The sequence below is a fragment of the Podarcis erhardii genome (assembly GCF_964252035.2).
Source record: "Podarcis erhardii genome assembly, chromosome: 8".
Classification (NCBI taxonomy): domain Eukaryota; kingdom Metazoa; phylum Chordata; class Lepidosauria; order Squamata; family Lacertidae; genus Podarcis; species Podarcis erhardii.
Genome location: NC_138499.1, coordinates 46,562,762 through 46,578,507, shown reverse-complemented (window position 1 = coordinate 46,578,507; position 15,746 = coordinate 46,562,762). Strand labels below are relative to the sequence as shown.

Here is a 15,746-nt window from a genome sequence, read left to right as displayed (position 1 = left end):
CAAGAATCACAGAATTGGTGGAGGTCCTGTAAGACATCTCACCTTGATGCACAAAATCCAGAGCTGGAGCATCATCACCAGGCAGCTGTCCAGCCTCTGCTTGAAAACCTCCACTCTAGATCAGGAGTGTGGAACCTCTTCCAGTTTCTTCACTCCATGCCTAATTTTATAAACCTTTATCCTCATCACCCTTAGCCACCTTCTTTCTATCTATATTAATGATTGAGGCCCTTGCTAATCTAATGGCATTTCTGTACAACTTTTCTCCTATCCAATGAAAGGTGTTCCTGGTATTCCTTTGCTGTGCATAGTCCATGCACCTTCCCCAAAGCAGCCTTTTAACTGTGGGGAAAATATAGTTTGTTACTATGGTATGTATGGTTATATATTGTAAACTACTCTGTGATCTTCTTATTGTCCAAAATGTTGCTTAACTGTTTTTGTTTAAAATCAGAAGAAATTAATGAACAGAATTTGGAAATCCAACAGCAAATTCAGAACAGCCATAATTTTTATTCCCCCCCCCCCCCCCGCAAAATACTTACCAACAGGCTGTTGGTACATTCATTGCAATCTCAAAGAAGAATGGGGATAGAGCAGCTGTTATAACCTAGAAAAGACACGGAAGATGGAAATTTGTTACATCAACTTCCCGTAAATTCATTGGCAAGAATATTAACACTCAAAGGAGATATTTTGAGAGGGGGACAGTACAAAAAGTTAAGAAAACTTTTTTAAAACCAGGGCTCCACACTGTAACTGATTCAATTGTAGATTAATCATTTTAAGGATATAATTGAAGGGCATTACCTTGCAGGACACAGAAGTACCACTTAATTTTGCTTAAATTGGCTTAGATGTTTTGCCTTTTAAGTTGAAGTTGCTATCAGCATCCTTCTAACCACAAGGACCCATTCAACTAAACTGACAGAGCTATTTGTTGGAATCATTGTCAGACGGTGCATCTTTTAAACCTGCCTGTGCCATGATGCTGATGAGTCTTGATCTTGTTTACTTGCGAATCTATTTTATGTGTTACTGTCGAATGTTGCATAAAATATTAAGATTTCCATATTCCCAACTTCCATTAAATTTAAATAAAATTGCCTTTTCCTTCCAGCGACGCATAGTAGCTTTTGTTTGTCTCGAGAGGGAAGGCATATTTCCTCTCAAGACAAACAAAAGCTACCATGCGTCGCTGGAAGGAAAAGGCAATTTTAAGATTCTAAAACAAAAGTTCATTGAGCTTTTGCAGTATGTTCAAGCTATTGAACTGTAAAGGTGAGCCTTCCTGAGGCGGATTGGCACAGTTCTCTGAGTTATTTTCCAAAAGAGTCCAGCTACACCCTGAGCTCTTTTCATCACTTGGGTCTGTTTGCCTAGGGGCATGGCTAGCTGGAAAGCTAAATGGTGGCATAATTCTGTGTCTCCAATCACCCTGGGACAAAATCGAAGCAGAGTGGATCCTATTGACGTCTAATCAAAAAGTTTCATACAAGCCTCAGCAAGGTGATGATCCAAGGAATACAGGGACCAAAAAGCAAATCTGCAAGTTAGTTCTTCAGGAAGAAACAGAGGGAGCTCTGCCTGAGGCTTCAGGAGAGTCCTCAGACACTGACAGTCACAAGCCTAAAGGCAACATGAAGGCCCCCAAAGGAGGGAAAATAGCTGCCACAATGGATGAGGGCAGAGACTCAGATGAGTACATTAAAAAAATAAGGCAGGCCCTATAAACAGCCCTAACTCCATTTGAGCAGAAATTGGATATGCTTTCTAACTAAATACAGTGGTACCTCGGGTTAAGTACTTAATTCGTACTGGAGGTCCGTACTTAACCTGAAACTGTTCTTAACCTGAAGCACCACTTTAGCTAATGGGGCCTCCTGCTGCCACCAGAGCACGATTTCTGTTCTCATCCTGAAGCAAAGTTCTTAACCTGAAGCACTATTTCTGTGTTAGCAGAGTCTGTAACTTGAAGCGTATGTAACCTGAAGCATACGTAACCCGAGGTACCACTGTATCAATTTATTTAATTTTGTAAAAAAACAAACTGTGCACACAATCTTGCTCTAACCAACCAGTTTGAGATCCAACTCTTACAAATGTCGACTAAAGTTTTAGTTATGAAGCTGGAGGGACAACCAGACAGCGACAGGAGGAAAAACGGTTGTCTTCCAGAGAACCAGGAAGTGGAGGACATGGCGCATTTCATTAATGACTGGATACTCTCCCTGAACTCAAACATACCACTGTCCCTCAATGACATCGAAAGAGCTCACCAGGTTCCAGGAGGCAGAAACAGAACTGGGGGAGCCCCAAGAGATGTGGTAATTCGCTTTGAATACTACAGGCTCAAAGACACTCTTTCCAAAGCACTGCGGAACGTTAGAAACCTAAAATACGGGCAAAGTCACCATTGAAATATTCCAGGATATCAGCCCATCTACACTGCGGTGGCGGAAGGACTCTCTGGCCTTATACACCAGCCCTAAAAGAAGCGGGCATAGCCAGGGCTTCCCTTTTAAGCTGATAGTCCAGCACAAAGGCAGAACCCCAAGAAGCTGATGCTTTTCCCCAGCCCTAGCACACAACAGCACCATCTCAGGCTGGACAACCAAAAAAAGGCAGAAAGAAATAAGGTATCTCCAAACAGAAGTAAGAAATTGTTTTATTTCCTTATGTCTCACTCCTCAATCCCTAACCTCCTTACTTGGCTGCTGTGGTTGCAGGTAGATAATTCCCTCCCTACCCCATTCCTTAGGAACTACATTTCTTCCCCCCTTTAAAAAAAATTATTTATGATTTCTGCATAAATAACGTTTTTTAGGGCTCACCCATTCTGTTGTTTAATGGGGATAGTAAGCTTCCTGCACACACATTAATTCTCTGTTGTCTATATGATGTTCTGCTCTAAATCACTGCCTTGCTACATTTCCCCCTCTCTCAGTCCAGATTTTATCATACCCTCTTCTCAGTGTATCCATGAAAATCCAGACTGAGGAAGAGGAAAGCATTGCTAGGAGAACATCATACGGACAACAGAGAATTACTGGAGGTACAGGAAGTTTGCCATCCACATTAAACAACAGTATCGATAAGATCTCAGGGTCTCTGAAACCTGGGTTGCTGCCATAGTAGTGGCCTACATGCCAAGGAAAGAAGGTGATGCCACCACCAACTGACCACATCCACCCTAGTTTAGTTTGATACACGTTTCCCTTGGACCTTCCCTCGCATTAAGCTGTAAACATGAACTCTGGCAGATCTAAGAAAAGGAAAGAGCCATGTGTCAAACAAGCAAAACATGAACTGGTCTCAACAGGCGCTGGGCATCAGAGCCCTAAGCAGCACTGATAAGAAGCAACTCGAGTAAATAAAGTAACCTTAATGTATTTTCCTAGCAATTAACTTATGACCTAGCCTGAAAAAGTCACATGGTGTAGAGCAGCATTGACACTCACAGACACACAGCCAAGGAAAATATATTCCCTCTTTGAGCGTCCCCTCATCATCTCTAAATTCCCAACATTAAGGATTAAATTGCAATATCCCCCTTCCCCTCTAATTCCTGAGCATCTTGATGTTTTGCTGGCCTTTAAGGATATAGAAAAGAGCATTAACGTGACTGGAGAATCCTTATTTTTTAAATAATAGGAATTAAAATGATAGGCTAGGGAACATGAAGGGATGATGTTGCATCATCCAAACCATTTCTTTACCAGTGGTGATTAATATTTTGATTTTTTTTTTTTTATTAAAAAACCCAACAAAATTGCTGAGGCTTATAAAACTGTAGTAAAGCAGGCGCAATCTCTTGAACTAATTTAGGAAGCTGCACAATAGCTATCGTGTCAGCACAGGTGTTCAGCACAGGTGAGCTAATTCCTCTAGTCCAGGGATGGGAAAGATGTGGGCTGCCAGATGCTCAAGTTCCCATCATTTGTGACCACTGGCATGCTGGGGAGCCAGTGTGGTGTAGTGGTTAAGAGCAGTAGACTCGTAATCTGGTGAACTAGGTTCGCATCTCCGCTCCTCCACATGCAGCTGCTGGGTGACCTTGGGCTAGTCACACTTCTCTGAAGTCTCTCAGCCCCACTCACCTCAGAGGGTTTGTTGTGGGGGAGGAAGGGAAAGGAGAATGTTAGCCGCTTTGAGACTCCTTAGGGTAGTGATAAAATGGGATATCAAATCCAAACTACTACTACTACTCTTCTTCTTCTTCTTCTTCTTCTTCTTCTTCTTCTTCTGTGGTCTATTCACAACCACATCTCCAAAGCGTCCTTCTCAATCAGACCAAAAACCCATCAAGTCCATCATCTGTGGTTTCCCATCATTTCTACCCAGAATCCTGTGAAAGCGGATGGTATTCAGTGGTAGACATGACCTCTGAACACGAGGGCTGCATTTAGGCATCATGCTCAACAGCCTGAGGGACTTATATAGCCTTCCAGGCATGCTCACTATTCTAAGCCGACAGTTTTAAAGCATGAAAAAAAAACCCCAGCTCTTGACTAAATATTAACAAGTTACTGAAATGCCGGCATGTTCTTCACAATTGTCAGCTGTTGTGAAATGGGAAATTGTTATCATACTTCAGTCAAGTTGTAATCGTTTGGGAGGGAGGTGGGCTTGGAAACAGCACAAGAAATCTTAAAAAAGCATTATATATGTCATTCATCAATAAAAATAGCTTGTCCTCACAAATATGTCCATACATTTGGGAATATTTATCTATGGTAATTTTCCATTTATAATTTAATTTTCTAGTTCATGACTCTGTTGGGACAACATAGAAAACAAAACAATTCCTAGGCCAGATAGCAAACTGCTTTGCTGACGCTGTTTCAGATTACGCCCCAACAATAATACAGTTAAAGTCTTGATTCTGCCACTTTTTGGCATGTTTTTGCTGCTTCTCAGATGATGTAATGGAAAGAAAATCGACAAGTTATTTTTATTATAGCAGAAAAGGACAAGAAATGATAGCAAAAACTGGGGTTGTTCAACATTTTAGTCCTCTATGAAGAGATAAAATGTAAAGTTTTTCTGTAGCTTTTTACAGAAATTGCACATTGATAATTTAAAAAGCATTTTATGAAATCATGCTGGAGAAGACAGTTTGGAAAGCCAGGAGTCAATGTGTATGGCTGTTTTCCCCAACCTGGTGCCCCACAGATGTTTTGGACTATAAAATGATGTATTGTGTACTAGTTTTGTGAATCTAATTTTATTGATGATTTGTATACTCTTCACCACCGTGATATATATATATTTTCAATGTTGGCATAATCAGAAGTATAGAAACCTTTGCAAATAAAAACCCATCTGTGGAGCACTATATTGGGAAAGTCTGGCATAAATATCTAAGGATGATCACTTGCATGATGTTGGCTTTCCTCTTCCTCCCAACAGGACAGTCCATTCTTAAATGCTAGTGATGGCCTGTGTCAAATGGGCTGGTCTCTCTAACTGAATAGCAATGCTCTTGTGAGCAAAGAAGCTCCCTTTGTGTACCACAGTTCCTTTGCCCATAAGAATTCTTCAGAATAAGGGAAAACATGCATTTGAAACTCCACAGGGGAAAAAATCCAGTGAGTGGGAGCTGGAGCAAGGAAATGGTGGGAGGGAAAAGGTCAAGTACTCCCTCCCTCTGCTCCTTCACCAGAAGTGACTTCATTTTCTAAAATAGACAATGCGCTAGCTACTGCTATAATAATTTGTGCATAATGTATATTTTGAGCTTTGCAGTATATTTGATAGCTGTATCAAAGTGCTTTAGACACTGGTGGTGGTTGCACCAAGCACCTAGGTGGACCCAGCCAAGACAAATTAACCCTATATGTTTCATTTATCTTGGTAATACATGCCAAGGTAACTATCAGCAGATATTTCTCTCCAACCACCTTGCATTTACCAGAAGAAAAGATGGCACCCAAAAGGTCTCTGACCTGCCTTCCCTTGTCTTATCTTTCTCTATATCTCCATATGCTCCTAACTACTCCACCATTTTCAAAATCCTCCACCTGGAATGGCACTTAGTGATGCAGGCTGGAAGGACAAGATTTCTGTGTAAGATTTGAAAGCCATAAAGAAAAAACGGAATACAACAGATCTTGAAAGGAATATTAGACTATTGTGTTATATAAGAATGGAAATTGTACTCTCTTCGAAGGATGCTTGATATAAATGGTGTAATTTTAAAATCTTCTGTATAAGCATATTTTGCAATGCTCTGTTCACTGAACATCTGGAATCTGTACTTGCAAATTAGCAATGGAAATTATTCCCAGACAAAGACTTGTTATTCTTTCCCTTCCATTTAAAATTATGTTTATGAATCATAGTTCCGCTTAGAATTTCCCAAATATAAATCACTTAAGAAAGAGACTAAATAAAAACATTGGAATGCCAAGGTGGGGATGGAAAGAAATATGGATAATTTTCATTGATAAATTTAGCCTTGATAGATCAGTTTCCTCTTGTAGTGGGAAGCATGAGTCAGTAGAGGTGGCGTTGCATAACAAAAAGTGATATGGGTCTACGACGTGTTTATTTAACTTTTGATGTTGACTGGACATTGATCACAATAAGCATCTTTCTTATTCTGTGCCACTCAGGTTGGATCTTTCACACAGTTTATGTGATAGTCTCACACATGGGAGATGAGCTGGATAGCTCAGCTGGTTAAAGTGTGGTGCTGATAATGCCAAGGTTGCAGGTTCGATTCCCATAAGGGACAGCTGCATAGTCCTGTATTACATGGGGTTGGAATAGATGAGCCTCAAGATCCCTTCCAACTCTATGATTCTATTCTATTCTAAAAGGACGGAAGAAGTAATGGTGGGTGATGGGAAGGGAAAAGATGGTTGCTTTCCAGTTGCTATTTGTTTATTACATTTTGATCCTGCCCTTTTGCCATGATGGGGCTCAGTGTGTATCTAGGATTCTATTCTATTCTAAAAGGAAGGAAGAAGTAATGATGGATGATGGGAAGGGAAAAGATGGTTGCTTTCCAGTTGCTATTTGTTTATCACATTTTGATCCTGCCCTTTTGCCATGATGGGGCTCAGTGTGTATCTAGGATTCCCAGTTGATCTTCCAACTAGGTACTGACCAATCTCAAACCTGATAGGCTACATCAAGAATGCTGCACCATATGCCCTGGGACCACTGAATGGCTGCAAGGGTTGGGACCTGGGAAATGTAATCAATTGGTTTGCAAAGACTGTTGCCTTAAGTATAACTGTATATCCGGGCAAGGAGGAAGTATTGATGCAAGACTGTAATATATTCTATCCTAGTTCTGTAACTCAGCAATAATAATGTTACTGCATTAACTCACAATATTACCAGGTAAATAGTATTTCTTCATTCTCTTCCTTGGGCACTTCTTGTCTACATTTAAAATGTGGTTTGCATAGGCAACTTTCTCCTACTTTTATTAATTCATTCATTGAATCGCTCTAAGGTCGCAGGGTGAGTTACACATCTAGTAACAAGCAATAAATGCAACACAGTAATTAAAAGTGAAATGTACAGTGGTGCCCCGCAAGACAAACGCCTCACAAGACGAAAAACCCGCTAGACGAAAGGGTTTTCCGTTTTTCGAGGCACTTCGCAAGACGAATTTCCCCATGGGCTTGCTTCGCAAGACGAAAACGTCTTGCGAGTCTTGCGATTTTTTCGCTCCCCCCCCCTTTTTCTAAGCCGCTAAGCCGCTAATAGCCTCTTAGCCGCTAAGCCGCTAAGCCTTTAATAGCCGCTAAGCCACTAATAGCGCTAATCTGCTAATAGGGTTGCTTCGCAAGACGAAAAAAACGCTAGACAAAGAGACTCGCGGAACGGATTATTTTTGTCTTGCGAGGCACCACTGTAAATCACTAAAACCTCTACAACCAGCACCCAACCATCTCACTCACAGTATTGCTCATATCTGAAGGACAATATAAATTAAATGTGCCACTAATGCTCAAAGGCCTAGTAAAATAAGAATGTTTTCCCTTGTTGCCAGAACCTGCTCAAGGGAAGCTCATTCCAGAGCCAGGGTGCTGCTCTACAAACATTCATTGCAAACTAGTCATGTTGTATACAGTGGTGCCTCGCAAGACGAAAATAATCCGTTCCGCGAGTCTCTTCGTCTAGCGGTTTTTCGTCTTGCGAAGCAAGCCCATAGGGAAATTCGTCTTGCGAAGCGCATCGAAAAACGGAAAACCCTTTCGTCTAGCGGGTTTTTCGTCTTGCGAGGCGTTCGTCTTGCGGGGCACCACTGTAATTATTTGTCTAACAGTTCATAGCCACACTATGTAGTTCTGCCTTCCTGCATATTCTGTTTAGATGCCTGAGTGCGGTTAATCCACTGAGAGCTGTAAAAAAATGCTGTGTTACAATTTTAGACATTGTTTTTGATAGTTTAAATAGTATGAACAAGATTAAATCTCAGATATTTATTAATCAAGTGTATACACTGCTTATCATCATAATGTGACCATAATGTGGTATCAGCTTGTTAAAGGATTTCTACCGATGTTGTATTTTTAAAGAGCCAGGGACACTTAATTCCACTTCCTCGATAAATTTAATAATTATGTTAGATACCAAGGTGTTGTTATGGAGACAGTTTTGAAGACTTTGAAGCACTTTCAGTGCAATAATTAGTGCTGGATACTACACAACTATTATCAAGCTATCTCTATGGAAACCAACCAAAAGCTGACTTAAAGCTGCAACAAGACACCTGCCCCAATCTTTTCCCCTACATCCTGTTCAGATATTGAAATTGCACACAGATTGAACTGTCAAATTCTGATTAATTATATATATGCATTCTGGCAGATATGCAAGACATACTTAGGACCCAAAATTGAAAATGAATTAAGACAACAGAATGAGTGTTTGCACACATGTTTTTTTGAACAGGAAACCAAAGGAGGAGGAATTTGCCCCTCTCACAGTTCATGTGCAGGTTCTCTGATGTGAAACATGCAATGCTCACAGAGTATAATGTGAGGATTTGAAAAACCCAAACATATCATGGATACAATATTAAGGATTTTTAAAATAAAAGTTTTTTTATGATCACCATGAAAATCATTATTGGATCGGTTGTCTTATTTAAGCCAATGGTCACGTTGCCACTAATTTTATCCATGATACAATCTGGAGCCTAATCTCTGAATAACAGTGTAACCAGAAATGAGGTTGTCACCATGGAAACTGTTACTGATGAACCAAAATGGTGTGTCTAGAAACTGATACAGTTCCATACTGTGACACTGGATGAATATATGTCATTTTATTGTGGGATTCAACCCTTGACTTTTTCACCTCTTCAGATACATTAATCTGCAGGTGCATTCACAAAATCAAATTATTATCACACAAGAATAATACTGCAGCCCAGTTTGACCTGATAATCACAAATGCCATTTAGAATTACCACCCCACACATTAATTTGCTTTGGAGAGGATGAATACCATCCTTTTGCCACTCTAATGATCCATTCATCTAATAAAGGTGGATATAAAGTATAGTTGGAGGAAAAAACTATTTACAGTAGGTTATAACGAGAATAGGGATGCAGGTGGCGCTGTGGGTTAAACCACAGAGCCTAGGACTTGCCAATCAGAAGGTCGGCGGTTCGAATCCCCATGACGGGGTGAGCTCCCATTGCTCGGTCCCTGCTCCTGCCAACATAGCAGTTCGAAAGCACATCAAAGTCCAAGTAGATAAATAGGTACCGCTCTGGCGGGAAGGTAAACGGCGTTTCCATGCACAGCTCTGGTTCACCAGAAGCGGCTTAGTCATGCTGGCCACACGACCCGGAAGCTGTACGCCGGCTCCCTTGGCCAATAAAGCGAGATGAGCTCCAGAACCCCAGAGTCGGCCATGACTGGACCTAATGGTCAGGGGTCCCTTTACCTTTACTATAACGAGAATGGGCTGGAGTTAGATGAAAGAGTGACAGATGCTCATTCTTAAATACCTAACCAAAACAGAGCTGCACACATCTTACCTTTGCTAGGAAACTCCAGGCTGCATACTGTCCTGAGGATGTGTTGCTTTTCAGCTTCATGGTATATAAGGTCAGAAGGAATCCCAGAAGACCGCTGCAGAAGGTGGTAGTAGACAGCACCATTAATGGAGAGAATTCTCATTTTCAACTAAGGATCCCTCCAGACCGGAGGGTGTATTCTGCAAGATGTCATTGACACAATAATAGTGCAATAGTGGTAGAGTTATACAGTACTAGACCATCCCCACAAATCATTCCACTTTATGAGATGTTCTGCAATGCTTCCAGAATATTACTGCACTATTGTTGTCTGTAGGGGCACTTGCACTATAGCACAACAAACTGGAGGGGGGGGGACCCTGGGGAAGAACACTTTTATTCTACTAGTGCAGGCTTCCTCAAACTTGGCCCTCCAGATGTTTTTGGCCTACAACTCCCATGATCCCTAGCTAGCAGGACCAGTGGTCAGGGATGATGGGAACTGTAGTCTCAAAACATCGGGAGGGCCAAGTTTGAGGAAGCCTGTACTAGTGCAAGATTCCTACACTAGAGAATGAAGCTTCCCCATACAAGAATGAAAATGTGTTCCAGAAGGTTGGGGGACCCACCAAATAAGATTTGGGGGATGCGCAGAAGGGAAGAAACAGCAATGCCACTGCCCCACTGGAATTGCACTGGTGATGCTTTGGATGTAAACAACCCCTGGAATACTTGTGGAATAAAAAGCAATAGGATTTCGGCAGGAAACTGTGGAGCATGCACTGGCTGAAAACAAAGCAGTAAGGCCACTCTGAAATGTCTGCAGCCACTAACAGTATTGAAAGTGGGATCAAATATAATCACCACGATAACCATCATGAGCACAAATAACCAGGAATGCACCATAGAAATGACATCTTTCAAAAGTAACAGTCTTTCAAAAGTAACAGTCTTACAGAGATGAGCACTGAAAACTGCAGTGTTTATTGGACAGGGCAAAAGGCAGTGGCTTGGCTCCTCAGTTTGTTTTCTCTGAACAGGAAGTTTTAGATCTAGCACAGAATCCCACTGGCAGAAGGGAGAAGGAGGTAATTTTCACCAATTCCCCCTTCCTCCTGCAGCTGCTGCAACACTGTTCTACAGTGTCCACCATCCTTCTGGAAATACTTTTTGGGATGAACAAACTCCTCTTCCATGGGTGACAGGATCCCAGGAACAGAAATCTGATCCTAGGGTGTTCCCACCAGCAACATCCAAACTCAGGATTCAAACCAGTGTTCTGTAATGACTACAGCATTCTGTCTAGATATAGGAAACCCAGATTCAAATATCTACTCAGCCATCAAGCTTGAAGCCAAGCTGAGCTTATTGGTGAAAGGGCAGGATACAAATATTCTATTATATCATTTAATTTATTATATTCATGTATTTTATTGTTATTTCAGCAGCTAAACTCATGGAAATGTTGCTGTAAAATTTATAGCCATGTCCAATAGAGCAAAGCTTCTTTTTTCTCTCCAAATTAAGCAATGGCACTTAATCACTAAGCAGATATTCCCAGGATTGTAAATCGCCTTACAGTACAATCCTGGGCATGACTACTTAGTGTGCAGAAAGACTGGCCTAACTAGGGGTTTGGGACACACTTGAACCTAAAAATAACTAGGCAGCCACTCAGCAGTATGAGAGGCAGATCTCACCATTAAATAAATAAATAAATGGAACTTTGGGCAACATGTACTACTACATGCTTAGGAGATGAACAACAAAGAATTCAATTCTTCCTGGGTAGCAAGCAGTTTCCACTTGAATTAATGGGATTTTTTTTTAAAACTTTTCCCTTTTAACCAACTTGCAAAGCCCTCCAAATAACAAGATGTACAGGCAAATAAATCCACATGCTAATAATGGAGTATTATGGTCTAATTCTTTGTAATCACTGAAAACAATGTGATTTATGAAGACTAATCCAATGCTGAGCCATCAAGAGACGCCTTCAGTGAATACTTTACCATAGGATGCCGAGCAATTTTGACATCCCAAAAGTGCTGTGGAAAAATATCGCACAACATGTGCTTTGAGAAGCCCAGCTCATGGAGGGGGTGGGAAGATGTGGAGAAGAATGAGAGAGCTGAGTTCTTGATCCTTCTTAGCATTTCGGTGGTTTGTGCCAGAAAAAATATTGTCCTTTTCAGATTTTACATGCCACTAACTTTGACAAACTCATTCTGGTAAAGGATTATTACCTGGCAAAGCAACTGCTGTGAAACCTGTAGAAGTAAAGGAATGGAAATTCCAAGGCACTAAAGAGATCACCTGTGGAATAAAATAATTGATTCAACTAGCAAAAAACACTCAGTTAAATCTCTATACAGAAATTCCATTTAACATGTATCCTTTGGTTTAAACATGTTTTTATAGCTTCTGGACTCCTTAATTTGCCATTACTCTTATAAGGCCCCTTTCTCACCATTTTGAGCTGCACCTGATTCTTATTAGCAGTTCAAAGAGAGGTTGCAGGAAAAGGAAGCGGTGTGTTTTTAGTGAACACATTTCCACTTGCAAAAAGATCTATGTTGGATACTGCATTTTCCAATGGAAAAGCATAAGCTCTGTTCACTGTGTTCACTGTTCAAGGTCATGAGGAATTAATTTGTTTCCACTACTGGCTTAGAGGAATATGAGAGAAGATAGCTGGAAACTAGCCTTGGAAGGACTGATCCAATATTGCTGTAAACCTGGAACACTCTATGTGGTGGCTCAACATGCAAATTTATAAATGAATTGCAAAGGCACCCCAACTCTCCAGGTCCCCCCCCCTAATATTTCAATCTGTAAATCCGCATGGTGCTCTGAACTTTCTGCTGTTCAGAGAAGGTGCAGCACATTACTAACATTCTAAATAGACAGCACAGAACTTCAGTTTCAGCATTACAGTTTGGACCAGGTTATATCCCATTAAAAACCAGTAACAGAAATATTGTACAAAATAAAATATCAGGTAGTATGACCAAGTTTCTAAGATTGATTCCAGCTTCTAAAACTCTCAGTTAAATCACACCTCAATCTACTGGTATGATCTACATCAGGCATAGGCAAACGACCCTCCATATGTTTTGGGACTACAAGTCCCATCATCCCTAGCTAACAGGACCAGTGGTCAGGGATGATGGGAGTTGTAGTCTCAAAACATCTGGAGGGCCAAGTTTGCCTATGCCTGATCTACATGCAATTGTTATGATAGGCAAACAGAACTCCCTTTCTAGAAAAGATTTCCCAATAATTTCAGTGCAAGGAGATACTCCCCACTGATATAGTTTTGTACGTACAGATCAGCTAGCTCCATAAAAAGGAACAACTACCTACCTAAATGCAAGTGACCCACCTGTGCACCTGAACGCACACAGACCTACAGATTGGGGTGTGTGTGTGTGTATCTAACAGATTATATTCCTAAACAGCATATGTAAGAAAATGAAACCATACCCATACAATTAAAAAACCCAGTTATAATTTTCAGTTCTTTTACCTGCTGGGTGGGATGCAAAAGCCAACATCACCACACTAAAAATAAAAAAGAGAGTACAGTATTAATTCCCCAGACTGAACAACGATGTCACAGATTATGCCATCTACCAAATTTGTAATTTAAATAATGTAGATGCTTCTGCAATTTGAGCTAAAGGGCAATAGAAAGTGTGTAGATGTGAGGTTTTGTCCTCTGCCATCACACATCAGACAGTATCCCTTTAGGAAACAATACAATAACCAGAAATGTTTTCTGGATATCTCTATAGGATTATTTTTGTGTGTATATAGGCATGTGTGATAAGGTCGATACAAGGTTCTTAAACATTGCTGCAAGAGATTTATGCTTTTCCCCTCTGGCAAAATTCCATTTAGATTCCTCAGAATGCAGTGACTGCTCTGAGGCATGAAATTATACCTTACACTGTTCAGAGTGTGTCACACTTCTATAATGAACTATTAATGCATGCAAAACCAGCTTTGGAGCCCCATAACCTCACGATCTTGCTAATAAAAAATTTCAGTTGCCTTTCACTGTTATGAATGATTAAAGTGAATTTGATTGACCCCATTAATGCCCCCCAGCTTGGGTGTCTATGGCGTTTGGAGCAGATTGAGTACTGTACTTTTTATTATTATTATTTAAAAAAAGCAACCCTCAATTTCTGCCCCAAGAAAAGCTGTGTTCTGTAATAAATTATGCAAATCATTTTTTCATACTTAATTGTGGTTATGCTACTAAAAGAAAGTGGCAGTCATGACTCTTGGAAATCTGATATCAGCTACTCTTTTTCCTGAGATTTCAAGAGAAACTTGCCTCCTCACTTTCAAGCCCTCTCTGCCTCCATAAGGTGACACATCCCTTCCCTTCCAATTATTTTTATTATTATTATTATTATTATTATTATTATTATTATTATTAAATGTATTTATTAAATTTGTATACCACCTTATACCTGTAGATCTCAGGGCAATTCACAACATAAAATTACAATATAAAAAACACTGAGTTAAGGGAGCTGGGGTGCAGGCAGAGGGGTGTGCATGTGAAGAATGGCAGGGAAGGGAAGATAAAGTCTGGAAGCAACTTGGAATTTAGGGTGTCTCTCTCTAAATGGTGGGGGTGCATGCACTGCTTGCCTACACTTATGCTTACTTGTGGAATTGTAAATAAAGCAAATATTATGGAAACGCCCCCCCAAAAAAGGCACAAGTCTTCACTACTCTCTCTTCCAAAGGAAATCAAACCCAGATAGGATTGCCCTGAAGCAAAAAAAAAACAAACAGAGAAAGGAAGAATGCAAGTTTTACCTGAATGCATAGTTTATATATTGTTGCTGAGAATCACTAAAAGAAGAAAATCATTTTATCTGTTATTTGGGGGTGAGGTCTAACCACAGTCTAATATTCCACCAAATATTATATCTAAGAATCCCTAAAAACCAATTATATGATGTTGATGTTGTATTATTACTCATGGCATGTTTTCTTTATATTCATTTGGGCAAAACTACCCATGTTTCAGATTTCTACTTGCCTGACTATTGTTGGCAAACCCAAGCACAGGAGTTCAGTCATAGCTCAGTAGCACACAAACAACCTCTCTGCACTCCTGGTTGAGTGCCAGAGAAGAATTGCCCTGGGGAAGGTGGAGAGCTATATTTATCCATGGGACACAACCCCACTCAATGTGAGCCGCCAGTCATAGAGAGTGCACAGGCCAGACTGACCCTTGCAGGCCATGAGAACAGGTAAGAACCAGCCTGGGCTCAACTTCCCAGAATTGCTGCCCTGCAGCTGAAAAGAAATTGGTGGGACAGTGTTTTGACTCCTGTAAACGGCATTGCCAAGTTTCCAGGTATAACCCTCCTGTCCAAAACATAAATGAAAGGCGACATTATTTTCCGCATGTTCGGAAGTTAGCAGGGTAGCTGGTCTACAGTGGAAGCTGTGCCTCAAATGTTACTGGACTCCAAAAGCCTCAGCCAGCAAGGCCACTGGGTCAATGATGATGGGAGCTGGAATCAGGCAACATCTAGAGGGTTCTGATCTATAGAGGAGTGGGGAATATATACTGTGAGTAAGACCCCCCCCCCCCGCTCCTAGCACGCACGCGCGCATACTCTCTACAAATCTGTTCTGGGGGATTAGGAGAACTAACTAGCTAACATTTTAAATTTATTCCCAACCGTTTCATGGCTGTCTGGCTCTTTGATAAGCACAGAG

General features: G+C 40.8%; 1 protein-coding gene across 4 annotated transcripts in view; it reads right to left on the bottom strand.

Annotated features, from left to right (window-relative positions):
• Positions 1-15,746, bottom strand: part of TMEM241 (transmembrane protein 241) — a 40,218-nt gene that overhangs the window by 5,741 nt on the left and 18,731 nt on the right. For all 4 annotated transcript variants that reach the window (XM_081874949.1, XM_081874948.1, XM_081874950.1 and 1 more), the window contains 5 exons: positions 14,832-14,867; positions 13,522-13,556; positions 12,239-12,308; positions 10,014-10,107; positions 546-610 (listed from right to left, as the gene is read on the bottom strand). In XM_081874949.1, the coding sequence (XP_081731075.1) occupies positions 546-610; positions 10,014-10,107; positions 12,239-12,308; positions 13,522-13,556; positions 14,832-14,867 (300 nt within the window). The remainder of the gene's footprint in view (positions 1-545; positions 611-10,013; positions 10,108-12,238; positions 12,309-13,521; positions 13,557-14,831; positions 14,868-15,746) is intronic.